The following is a 13,685-nucleotide window of genomic DNA, read 5'->3' on the forward strand; positions in this document are numbered from 1 at the left end:
ATTTTTGTGTGATTGGACCAATTTTGGTATGGTTGTTAGCGACCATATACTAACACCACGTTCCTAATTTGAACCGGATCGGATGAATTTTGCTCCTCCAAGAGGCTCCGGAGGTCAAATCTGGAGAACGTTTTATATGGGGGCTATGGACCAATTGGACCGATATGGACCAATTCTACCACGGTTGTTAAAGTTCATATACTAACACGATGTTCCAAATTACAACCGGATTGGATGAAATTTGCTTCTCTTGGAGACTTCGCAAGCCAAATCTGGGGATCGGTTTATATGGGGGCTATATATAATTATGAACCGATGTGGACCAATTTTTGCATGGTTGTTAGAGACCATATACCAACATCATGTACCAAATTTCAGCCGGATCGGAAGAAAATTTGCTTCTCTTTTATATGGGGGCTATACGTAAAAGTGGACCGATATGGCCCATTTTCAATACCATCCGACCTACATCGATAACAACTACTTGTGCCAAGTTTCAAGTCGATAGCTTGTTTCGTTCGGAAGTTAGCGTGATTTCAACAGACGGACGGACGGACGGACATGCTTAGATCAACTCAGAATTTCACCACGACCCAGAATATATATACTTTATGGGGTCTTAGAGCAATATTTCGATGTGTTACAAACGGAATGACAAAGTTAATATACCCCCATCCTATGATGGAGGGTATAAAAAAATATCAATCCCTTAAATTATTCTCTTTAAGTGTTTTTTAAATTGTTTTTCAATTTTCCAAGTAATTTTGGAGATATCGTTCAATTTTTGAACAAAAAATTGAAATTTTTAACCAACAAAAAATGTTTTTGTTCTTTAAAAATATATTTAACTAACTGTTTATTACACACAAAAAAAAATTTTTCTGATTCAATCACGAAATTAATTGATCCAATTAATTTTTTAATTGAAATGTCTTCAATCACAGAAATGATAATAGCAATTAAAAAATTAATTGACAGTCAATTAAAAAATTAATTGATCCAATTAAAAACTTAATTGATACTATTAATTTGTGTGATTGATTTTTGTTTCAATTAAAAAATTTGTTGAATCAATTAAATTTTTAATTGAATATTTCTTAAAACTCAATTAAGATTTTAATTGGAAAAATTTTCGTGAAATTTTTTTCTGTGTAGTTAAATATATTTATAGCCTTCACCACTACTGTGGTACAGGGTATAATAAGTTTGTGCATTTGTATGTAACGCCAAGAAGGAGTAATCATAGACCAACCTTTTAGTATACGGATCGGCTAAGAAGGTTAGGTTAGGTTAGAATTAAATTCTGAGTCGATTTAGCGATGTCCGTCTGTCTGTCTGTCTGTTGATGTATTTTTGTGTGCAAAGTGCAGCTCGCAGTTTTAGTCCGATTGTCCTAAAATTTGGTATATGGTCCTGTTTCCGCTCAAAGATGATCCCTATTGATTTTGGAAAAAATCGATTCAGATTTAGATATAGCTCCCATATATAGCTTTCGCCCGAGTTACACTCATTTGCCCATGGAGGCCAATTTTTAACTCCGATTTCGTTGAAATTTTGCACAGGGAGTAGAATTAGCATTGTAGCTATGCGTGCCAAATTTGGTTGACATCGGTTCAGATTCAGATATAGCTCCCATATATAGCATTCGCCCGATTTACACTCATATGACCACAGAGGCCAATTTTGTGCTCCGATTTAGTTGAAATTTTGCACAGGGAGTAGAATTAGTATTGTAGCTATGCGTGCCAAATTTGGTTGAAATCGGTTCAGATTTAGATATATCTCCCATATATAGCTTTCGCCCGATTTACACTCATATGACCACAGAGGCCAATTTTTAACTCCGATTTAGTTGAAATTTTGCACAGGGAATAGAATTAGCATTGTAGCTATGCGTGCCAAATTTGGTTGAAATCAGTTCAGATTTAGATATAGCTGCCATATATATTTTTCACCGATCTGGTCATAAATGGCGTGTATATCAACCGATCTTCCTCAAATTCCGTACATCCGAATATTTTATGAGTCTCGAAAAACTTGCAAAATATCAGCAAAATCGGTTCAGATTTAGATATAGCTCCCATTTATAGCTTTCGCCCGATTTACACTCATTTGCCCACAGAGGCCAATTTTTTGCTCCGATTTAGTTGAAATTTTGCATAGGGAGTAGAATTAGCGTTGTAACTATACGTGCCAAATTTGCTTGAAATCGGTTCAGATTTGGATATATCTCCCATATAAAGCTTTCGCCCGATTTACACTCATATGACCACAGAGGCCAATTTTTAACTCCGATTTAGTTGAAATTTTGCACAGGGAGTAGAATTAGCATTGTAGCTATGCGTGCCAAATTTGGTTGAAATGCGTGCCAAATTTGGTTGAAATATATGTTTTTCTGTTTTCGACAAAAATGGTCAAAATACCAACATTTTCCTTGTAAAATCGCCACTGCTTATGCGAAAAGTTGTAAAAATGACTCTAATTTTCCTAAACTTCTAATACATATATATCGAGCGATAAATCATAAATAAACTTTTGCGAAGTTTCCTTAAAATTACTTCAGATTTAAATGTTTCCAATATTTTTATACCCTTCACCACTACTGTGGTACAGGGTATAATAAGTTTGTGCATTTGTATGTAACGCCAAGAAGGAGTAATCATAGACCAACCTTTTAGTATACGGATCGGCTTAGAATTAAATTCTGAGTCGATTTAGCGATGTCCGTCTGTCTGTCTGTCCGTCTGTCTGTCCGTCCGTCTGTCCGTCTGTCTGTTGATGTATTTTTGTGTGCAAAGTACAGCTCGCAGTTTTAGTCCGATTGTCCTAAAATTTGGTATAGGGTCCTGTTTCGGCTCAAAGACGATCCCTATTGATTTTGGAAAAAATCGGTTCAGATTTAGATATAGCTGCCATATATATTTTTCACCGATCTGGTCATAATTGGCGTGTATATCAACCGATCTTCCTCAAATTCCGTACATCCGAATATTTTATGAGTCTCGAAAAACTTGCAAAATATCAGCAAAATCGGTTCAGATTTAGATATAGCTCCCATATATAGCTTTCGCCCGATTTACACTCATTTGCCCACAGAGGCCAATTTTTTGCTCCGATTTAGTTGAAATTTTGCATAGGGAGTAGAATTAGCATTGTAACTATGCGTGCCAAATTTGGTTGAAATCGGTTCAGATTTGGATATATCTCCCATATAAAGCTTTCGCCCGATTTACACTCATATGACCACAGAGGCCAATTTTTAACTCCGATTTAGTTGAAATTTTGCACAGGGAGTAGAATTAGCATTGTATCTATGCGTGCCAAATTTGGTTGAAATCGGTTCAGATTTAGATATAGCTCCCATATATATGTTTTTCTGATTTCGACAAAAATGGTCAAAATACCAACATTTTCCTTGTAAAATCGCCACTGCTTAGTCGAAAAGTTATAAAAATGACTCTAATTTTCCTAAACTTCTAATACATATATATCGAGCGATAAATCATAAATAAACTTTTTCGAAGTTTCCTTAAAATTGCTTCAGATTTAAACGTTTCCCATATTTTTTTACTAACATTGTGTTCCACCCTAGTGCATAAGCCGACTTAAATTTTGAGTCTATAGATTTTGTAGAAGTCTATCAAATTCTTCCAGATCGAGTGATATTTAAATGTATGTATTTGGGACAAACCTTTATATATAGCCCCCAACACATTTGACTGATGTGATATGGTATCGAAAATTTAGATCTACAAAGTGGTGCAGGGTATAATATAGTCGGCCCGGCCCGACTTTAGACTTTCCTTGCTTGTTTTATATTCTCTTTCTTCTACTTCGCTTTAAGTAAACTTGTGCTACGAGAATTGAGAGAAACCGTTTTGTTAATATTTTTACGGAAACAAACACAGCAGTTTTAGCGTACGTCTACTCGCGATCAGAGACAGCAATAGACTGCCATACTGCATTTATCAGGAGTTCTCTGGTCTTAATCTGGTTCGGGTTCCATTAAGCCTACTTTTCTCCCTTTCGAACATCATGCCTTCCTTTCGGCCGACAAGGGCTCTATCGACCTTGCACTGTTGGAATTTACCTTCTGTTGCTTGTCAGCTTGTACCAGGTTACCTTAAATTTAAATCCAACCTTTTTCAAAAATTTATTTTCATAATTTCTCAAAACCGATACCAAAACAAACATTCTGCAAGACTAAGCAAATTATTTCATGTAATGGCTGGCAATGGAGAAATGTTTTGTTGAGGCGGCATATATAAAAAATAAATGGTATAAAAAATTTATTTATATTTAAGTTTCGAAACGCCTTAGAGAAAATTCCAGATGTAATGATAAACACTCATTCACGAAATTGACATTTCATCCTGCAAAAAAATAAAAGATAAGAATTAGCTAAAACTTTATCAAGTAATATTGTTTTCCATGTTCCGATATTGGGAATGGCAAATCGCGAAAATATCATTTGGTGATATTTTCTTAAACTTAACATTTACCCATATAATTTTCTTTAATGAAAATATCGAATTAAAAGTGTATTTAAGACCGAGATTATCACAAATTTTTCAGTTATAAGAAATATAAATTCTTGCGATTTCGAATATCGGAACATGGAGGGTCAAAAGTGGACACTAGAAAAAATATAGCGTATTTCTCTTTGCTAGTTTCCTACTTCACGCACAATTAAACAAAATTTAATCTGCCAACTGTAAAGCATGTTAGTACGAAATGTCATCTTTCCATATCCGGAATCCGATCGGAATTAGTTAACCTTTTGAAAAATAACATTGATTTTATTTATTACACCAATATGTGTATATATCATTTAAAGATACGGCCCCGGGAATTAAGTTAAATAAAGACTCGTTTTGGGTATGCAATAAATCGCAACAACAACATTATTATGAAAAAAGGCGCATGGGGATTTGTTTCATTATCAAAAATAACATTTAGTGACCGTGCATAAAAACGGATAACAACAATTTCAATTATGGCTTTAGTAAATATTTAATTATTGTAAACCTGTATTTACAGCATCATATAATACCAAAAACGTGAGCAGAATTGGGAGATATGTAACGATTCGATTTTGACCAATCACTTATGTACGCATAATTAAGTAAAAGGGTTAAAAAGAGACCCAAAAAATAGAAAATTTTATTTAATGTTTGTGTGTATAAAATTAAAAAAATCCCCCGAACTGTCAAGTAAAATATATAAATATATATATATATATATATATATATATATATATATATATATATATATATATATATATATATATATATATATATATATATATATATATATATATATATATATATATATATATATATATATATATATATATATATATATATATATATATATATATATATATATATATATATATATATATATATATATATATATAACTATATATATATATATATATATATATATATATATATATATATATATATATATATATATATATATATATATATATATATATATATATATATATATATATATATATATATATATACCACGAAGATTGACCGAAGTTATTAAAAATAAAGGTTATCCAACGAAATACTAAGTTTATTTATTATTCATTCTTGTTATATTAATTTAAATGTTTTATAATTCACAGAAAATTTGGAATAAAATTAATTTTTGTTTTTGTTTCTAATTATGTGACCACAACAATTTTGGATTTAAGACGAAACTGTAATAAGCCGTCTTCGGGAATAAGACAAAACATAGGATAAATAGCAAGGATATATATGATAAAGTACTAGCTATAATATGTATGGCATATTTACTTAAATTCTGCTCTATAGGAGCAAAGGTGATAAAAAAATTCAGTACACAAATAGCGTTTCTAATTGTATGACCACCACTGTATATATATATATATATATATATATATATATATATATATATATATATATATATATATATATATATATACGATCTGGAATATGTATAATATTTATGTGATAGACCTTTTCGATAGCTTATTTCTACACTGTTGGAAAAATATGTTTTTCATATGTTCCGATATAAAAAAATGTGTTTCGGGCACAATTTTTAAACACAATATATTTAAGTGCAAACATGTAATGTTCCTAAACTAACACTAAATGTTTGGAACACATATGTTAATATGTTAGAATATATTATGTCTGGGGCATGCATGTTTCATAAAAATAATATGTGTGAATGCAAACATATATATATTTACAAATTTCGAGTAAACATATATATGTGAAACGGTTGTATGTTGTTTCGGAAAACTGTTTCATGATAAGGCCAAAAATTTGATATGCTTAAGTTTAAATATTATTTAATTTGAATATTAGAATGAGTATTCGGAGTAAAGAGAATAGACATTCGGAACCAAGAGAATAGACATTTGAAAAAAAAACAAGTATATACGGCCGTAAGTTCGGCCAGGCCGAAGCTTATGTACCCTCCATCATGGATTGCGTAGAAACTTCATCTAAACACTGCCATCCACAATCGAATTACTTAAGTTGCGGTAACGCTTGCCGATGGCAAGGTATCTTAAAGCCTCCTAACACCATCTTCTAAATTGTATGTAAGTCCATACGTTCTATATATTAAATCAAAAAAGATCGATCCAATACGTATATAATTCAGTTTGACAAAGTAGATATAAAATTTTGACAAAATTTTCTACAGAAATAAAATTTTAACAAAATTTTCTATTTTCACAAAATTTTCTATAGAAATAAAAATTTTGACAAAATTTTCTATAGAAAGAAAATTTTGTCAAAAATTTCTACAGAAATAAAATTTTAACAATATTTTCTATAGAAATAAACTTTTGACAGAAATAAAATAAAAATAGAAATAAAATCTTGGTAGATTATTTTTGGCTCGAGTGGCAACCATGATTATGAACCGAATAAAATTTGAACAAAATTTTCTATAGAAATAAAATTTTGACAAAATTTTCTATTGAAATAAAATTTTGACAATGATGAAAATTTTATTATGAACCGAATAAAATTTTAACAAAATTTTCTCTAGAAATAAAATTTTGACAAAATTTTCTCTAGAAATAACATTTTGACAAAATTTTCTATAGAAATAAAATTTTGGTAGATTATTTTTGGCTCTAGTGGCAACCATGATTATGAACCGATATGGACCAATTTTTGTGTGATAAGACCAATTTTGGTATGGTTGTTAGCGACCATATACTAACACCACGTGCCCAATTTGAACCGGATCGGATGAATTTTGCACCTCCAAGAGGCTCCGGAGGTCAAATCTGGAGAATGTTTTATATGGGGGCTATATATAATTATGGACCGATATGGACCAATTCTGGCACGGTTGTTAAAGATCATATACTAACACCATGTTCCAAATTACAACCGGATTGGATGAAATTTGCTTCTCTTGGAGACTTCGCAATCAAATCTGGGGATCGGTTTATATGGGGGCTATATATAATTATGGACCGATGTGAACCAATTTTTGCATGGTTATTAGAGACCATATACCAACACCATATACCAAATTTCAGCCAGATCGGATGAAAAATGCTTCTGTTAGAGGCTTCACAAGCCAAATCTGGGGATCGGTTTATATGGGGGCTATATATAATTATGGACCGATGTGGACCAATTTTTGCATGGTTGTTAGAGACCATATACCAACACCATATACCAAATTTCAGCCGGATCGGATGAAATATGCTTCTGTTAGAGGCTCCACAAGCCAAATCTGAAGGTCCCTTTATATGGGGGCTATACGTAAAAGTGGACCGATATGGCCCATTTTCAATACCATCCGACCTACATCGATAACAACTACTTGTGCCAAGTTTCAAGTCGATAGCTTGTTTCGTTCGGAAGTTAGCGTGATTTCAACAGACGGACGGACGGACATGCTTAGATCGACTCAGAATTTCACCACGACCAAGAATATATATACTTTGTGGGGTCTTAGAGCAATATTTCGATGTGTTACAAACGGAATGACAAAGTTAATATACCCCCATCCTATGATGGAGGGTATAAAAACAACATGAGTTTTCGCCTTGAGAGCAGAATTTTATGTATGTGTGGACATGTGTATTGCTTATCATTTTATAAGGTAATTGTTCATAGAAGTGATGGCAGTCTTTTGGTAGTAAATTTTTTAAGTCTTGCAAATGGTCCCACTTCTTTTTGGATAGTTCAATTTTGTTACTATAAAGTGGACTAGGTTGGGCAGATTTATAAGTCGTCGCGCGTCTTTGTGGCAAAATCTCGTACTCGGCACATATATCTGTTTTGTAATATAAAGGGTGATTTGTTAAGAGCTTGATAACTTTTTTTAAAAAAAAAACGCATAAAATTTGCAAAATCTCATCGGTTCGTTATTTGAAACGTTAGATTGGTCCATGACATTTACTTTTTGAAGATAATTTCATTTAAATCTTGACCGCGGCTGCGTCTTAGGTGGTCCATTCGGAAAGTCCAATTTTGGGCAACTTTTTCGAGCATTTCGGCCCGAATAGCCCGAATTTCTTCGGAAATGTTGTCTTCCAAAGCTGGAATAGTTGCTGGCTTATTTCTGTAGACTTTAGACTTGACGTAGCCCCACAAAAAATAGTCTAAAGGCGTCAAATCGCATGATCTTGGTGGCCAACTTACCGGTCCATTTCTTGAGATGAATTGTTCTCCGAAGTTTTCCCTCAAAATGGCCATAGAATCGCGAGCTGTGTGGCATGTAGCGCCATCTTGTTGAAACCACATGTCAACCAAGTTCAGTTCTTCCATTTTTGGCAACAAAAAGTTTGTTAGCATCGAACGATAGCGATCGCCATTCACCGTAACGTTGCGTCCAACAGCATCTTTGAAAAAATACGGTCCAATGATTCCACCAGCGTACAAACCACACCAAACAGTGCATTTTTCGGGATGCATGGGCAGTTCTTGAACGGCTTCTGGTTGCTCTTCACTCCAAATGCGGCAATTTTGCTTATTTACGTAGCCATTCAACCAGAAATGAGCCTCATCGCTGAACAAAATTTGTCGATAAAAAAGCGGATTTTCTGCCAACTTTTCTAGGGCCCATTCACTGAAAATTCGACGTTGTGGCAGATCGTTCGGCTTCAGTTCTTGCACGAGCTGTATTTTATACGGTTTTACACCAAGATCTTTGCGTAAAATCTTCCATGTGGTCGAATAACACAAACCCAATTGCTGCGAACGGCGACGAATCGACATTTCACGGTCTTCAGCAACACTCTCAGAAACAGACGCAATATTCTCTTCTGTACGCACTGTACGCATTCGTGTGGTTGGTTTAATGTCCAATAAAGTAAACTGAGTGCGAAACTTGGTCACAATCGCATTAATTGTTTGCTCACTTGGTCGATTATGTAGACCATAAATCGGACGTAAAGCGCGAAACACATTTCGAACCGAACACTGATTTTGGTAATAAAATGCAATGATTTGCAAGCGTTGCTCGTTAGTAAGTCTATTCATGATGAAATGTCAAAGCATACTGAGCATCTTTCTCTTTGACACCATGTCTGAAATCCCACGTGATCTGTCAAATACTAATGCATGAAAATCCTAACCTCAAAAGAATCACCCTTTATATCCGGAGTTGTCATAACCCAATGCTCGTAGCTTGTTAAAAGTTGGGTCGCCACTGCTCCTACCTAATTTTAAAACTACAATTTGAATTACAAACAATTTTACGAAACAGTAATATTAACCTGGGCGAATTGATGTGTATCGCTTGGGAATGCTTTCGAAGTCTAAAAAAAAGTCATAATGAAGTTGGTGTGCTTTTAAAGATGAACGGGATTGTCGAGCCTCTTTTATGAGTTCCGTAAATTGAGAAGGTAAGTATATTTGCTTTCTTCGCACCTTTCTCTCAATAAGGGTGTGTGTGGAGTCGCATTCCATCTGTGTGTGTCCACTTACTATGTACTTCTGCTCTATTGATATATTTGTCTCCATACAAAAGGTAGGCAAGGCATTGGAGAAGGTAACATTTCGGTTTTGGTAGAAGCAGCCATCAGAATAAATGATTATGTGGTGGATTTCTGGACAATAAGCAACAAAGTTTCTTAAATGTTTTATAATACATGTCACAAAAACAGACGCTACGAGACTTCCATCAGTCTCATCCCACACGAAATTATTGTGAACTTGCAATTTCATTTTATAGTATGCAGAGCTTGCATTTAATTGAGGCACTAGTTTAACTGCTTGCATATCCATACGGCAACTCATCTAGCCATTTTTGAAGAAATGCTCGTCTTTCCTTATTGCGTTTGCCATTGTCGGAATATATTTAAGATTGTATGGAAGAAATTGAGTGCTTCTCTGGACTGATTACTGTGCCGTGTTTTTCACCAGAGCGAATCCAATTTCGAAGCATTTTTTCTTTCAATCCTAATGTTGAAAGAAACATTGGCCGGCACACTTGCAATCGGGTAGAATTCTAGAATTCTGTCTTAAGAAAAATGCTTTGGATTTCGTCCGTGTTGAATTTTCTGACAAAATTTGTTTTTTCAGCTCCAAATATACAAGACCTATTACATATAGACGTTTTTGCTCCCATGACATCTCACAAAACGATTTAAAAATTTCCTTTCACGTAGACTCCCTCAACCTCGAACAATGCCTTAAAGCACTTCTTTCGCAAAAATTTGATGTGCAAGTTGCACCTTACTGCCTTGGAGGCTTTTGGCAGAAACGATTGTCTGATATTCCAGAATAATCTTTAACTTTCATCCGATTCATTTGCTTCCATATATATATATATGGAATATATATATATATATATATATATATATATATATATATATATATATATATATATATATATATATATATATATATATATATATATATATATATATATATATATATATATATATATATATATATATATATATATATATATATATATATATATATATATATATATATATATATATATATATATATATATATATATATATATATATATATATATATATATATATATATCCATATCCATACGTGGTATATATTAAACTAAAAAAGGCCGATTAAATACGTATATAATAAAGTTTAAAGTTTCTATTGAAATAAAATTTTGACAAAATAAAATTTTGACAACATTTTCTATAGAAGTAAAATTTGGAAAAAAATTTCTATAGAAATAAAATTTGGATAAAATTTTCTATAGAAATAAAATTTTGACAAAATTTTCTATAGGAATAAAATTTTGACAAAATTTTCTATAGAAATAACATTTTGACAATATTTTCTATAACCTTTTCCGACCTATAGCCGATCCACGTGATAGATTTTCCTAAATTTTTGAATTCTGTTATTTATGTGTACATAGAAAATTTGAAATTATTAAGTTTGTTCAGTTTGATCCTGTATCCTGTTTTTTCATATGCGGGAAGTTTCTACAGGCTCAAGCCTCACCAAAGCTGAACCGCGGATTGTTGCGAGAGTCACCGAGATCTGTGAAGAGGAAGCCCTTGATGACTCAATTGAAGCGGCTGATGTGACGGTGGTTGAAAATTTGGATGGTTCTACGGTACCTCCAGATAAATCTTCACCATTGTAAGACCGCTTGTGCTGCCTTAAAAGTTCTCCTGATGAAAGGAGACATAGATATAGTTCTTATTCAAGAACCATACATATATAAGAACAAGATCTGTGAATTAAGCACTCCGGGTTTCAAACTTTTGCATAATACCGATAACGATATAAATCGAGCATGTATAATTGCTAAAAACGAACTAAACTTGTTTCTGCTTCCTTCATTGAGCAATGCAGACACTGTCGTAGCCAGTCTAGAGATATCCACATGCAAATATTGGGTATCTTCGGTCTACATGGGACATGATAGGGATATGCCACCCTGTGCCGTTAAGACCTTAGTTGAGGAGTCACTGAAAACAAAGACAAAACTCATTATGGGATGCGATGCAAATGCACATCATAGTATTTGGGGAAGTCGTGATACTAATGCAAAGGGAGAGTCGCTAATAGAGTTTATTTTGCGTACTAACCTGGTAGTTTGCAATAAGGGAGATGCACCAACCTTCGTCACCAGGAACAGACAAGAGATTTTGGATGTAACGTTGACCTCTCCGGAACTGAATGATAAGATATCTGAGTGGCAAGTTTTGAGGGAACATAGCTTCTCAGATCATCGCTACATCAGTTTCAGATTGGCTGTTCGTACTTCAAAGACCATATTTCCGCCAAATGTTAGGAAAGCTGATTGGAATAGGTATAGGGAATCGTTCAATTTGATGATACCGGAAATGCCGGAGACAAATATGAGCACTATGCAAGATATCGAACACGCAGTGGAGCGGATTACGAAGGCCTTCAACATTTCACTGAAAGCTGCTTGCCCTAGAGGTAAGCCAAGGGGAAAAAATCGGCCGCCATGGTGGACTACGGGGTTAAGTAATATGAGGAAATCCTGCAGGAAGCTCTTTAACAAAGCAAAGTCCACAAGAGCTCCGGAGGAGTGGGACACTTACAAGATGAATCTGAGAGAATATAAACGAGAACTGAGAAGGTCTCAACAAAACTCTTGGGATGACTACTGTAGCAGTATTGAGAATACGTCAGAGGCTTCCAGACTACGGAAGGTACTAGCATCCACTAACACAGCTCCAGGTTTCATTAAAACATCGGAGGGAAATTGGACAACGTCCAGTGAGGAGACGTTGGAGGTACTTTTGGACACACACTTCCCTGGAAATCAGACGGTTGAACCATGTTCCGGCGGTGTAACAGAGGCTCGGCGATCATTTCCTATCGAGGAAATTGTGTCGGAATCTAGAATAAAATGGGCTTTAAATAGCTTTGGACCATTCAAATCCCCCGGACCTGATGGAATTACTCCGGCGGAGTTACAGGCGGTGGCTGAAAGAATTATCCCCTGGTTGACGGTGATATATAAACAATGTGTAAACTTAGCATATATTCCAGAAAAGTATAAGGAAACAAAAGTCGTATTCATACCTAAAGCAGGAAAAGCCTCTCACTCGAGTGCGAAGGATTTCCGACCAATCAGTTTATCCTCATTCCTACTTAAGACCCTGGAGAGGATGATAGACATGTATCTTAGAACTAGCGTGGATTCAAGTTTGCTCTCGAAACGACAGCATGCATACTCGAAGGGCAGGTCTACTGAGACCGCATTGCATGAACTGGTCAGCTTTATTGAAAGCTCACTATCTGTCAAAGAATACACAATCGTGGCGTTTCTAGACATCGAAGGGGCGTTCAATAATGTCCATCCGAGCTCGATATTAAATGGACTGACAACTCTGAATGTTGATCCAGGTATACTTAGGCTGTTAGACGAACTTCTAATAAAGAGACGTATTTCAGCCACACTAGGGCAAGCAAACATACAAAGGTATGTGAACAGAGGCACTCCCCAAGGAGGAGTTCTATCACCTCTTCTTTGGAATGTTGCTATAAACAACCTTCTGGTTTCTCTAGAAAAAGAAAGGATAAAAGTGGTGGCATACGCAGATGATGTGGAGCTAGCAGTCAGGGGAAAATTCCTATCCACAATCAGAGATATTATACAGAGAGCTCTCCGGATGACCGAGAAATGGGCGAAAGATAATGGTCTTGGTGTAAATCCAGCAAAGGCAGAAATAGTCATGTACTGAAAAGATC

General features: G+C 34.4%; 2 protein-coding genes across 2 annotated transcripts in view; both read right to left on the bottom strand.

Moving 5' to 3' along the window:
* Positions 1-4,128: 4,128 nt before the first annotated feature.
* lobo (coiled-coil domain-containing protein lost boys) overlaps positions 4,129-13,685 on the bottom strand; it is a 103,966-nt gene continuing 94,409 nt past the window's right edge. The window contains exon 9 of the mRNA XM_075299669.1: positions 4,129-4,373. Within this exon, the coding sequence (XP_075155784.1) occupies positions 4,353-4,373 (21 nt within the window). The 3' untranslated portion in view covers positions 4,129-4,352. The remainder of the gene's footprint in view (positions 4,374-13,685) is intronic.
* Positions 5,681-10,250, bottom strand: LOC142228881 (uncharacterized). Its single transcript, XM_075299416.1, has 4 exons — positions 9,740-10,250; positions 9,620-9,682; positions 8,053-8,313; positions 5,681-5,730 (listed from the first exon to the last, which is right to left on the bottom strand). Exons 1-4 carry the CDS (start codon positions 10,248-10,250, stop codon positions 5,681-5,683), a joined length of 885 nt encoding a protein of 294 aa, XP_075155531.1.

The sequence above is a fragment of the Haematobia irritans genome, chromosome 3 (assembly GCF_050003625.1).
Source record: "Haematobia irritans isolate KBUSLIRL chromosome 3, ASM5000362v1, whole genome shotgun sequence".
NCBI lineage: Eukaryota > Metazoa > Arthropoda > Insecta > Diptera > Muscidae > Haematobia > Haematobia irritans.

Bases quoted from the DNA above. Each gene is read 5' to 3' on its own strand.
- LOC142228881 (XM_075299416.1), bottom strand. From the start codon at position 10,250: ATGGATATGCAAGCAGTTAAACTAGTGCCTCAATTAAATGCAAGCTCT. The intron at 9,683-9,739 runs GTTAATATTACT...TTTTAAAATTAG, and splicing joins ATACACATCAATTCGCCCAG to GTAGGAGCAGTGGCGACCCA. The intron at 8,314-9,619 runs ATAAAGGGTGAT...TAACAAATCACC, and splicing joins GGGTTATGACAACTCCGGAT to CTTTATATTACAAAACAGAT.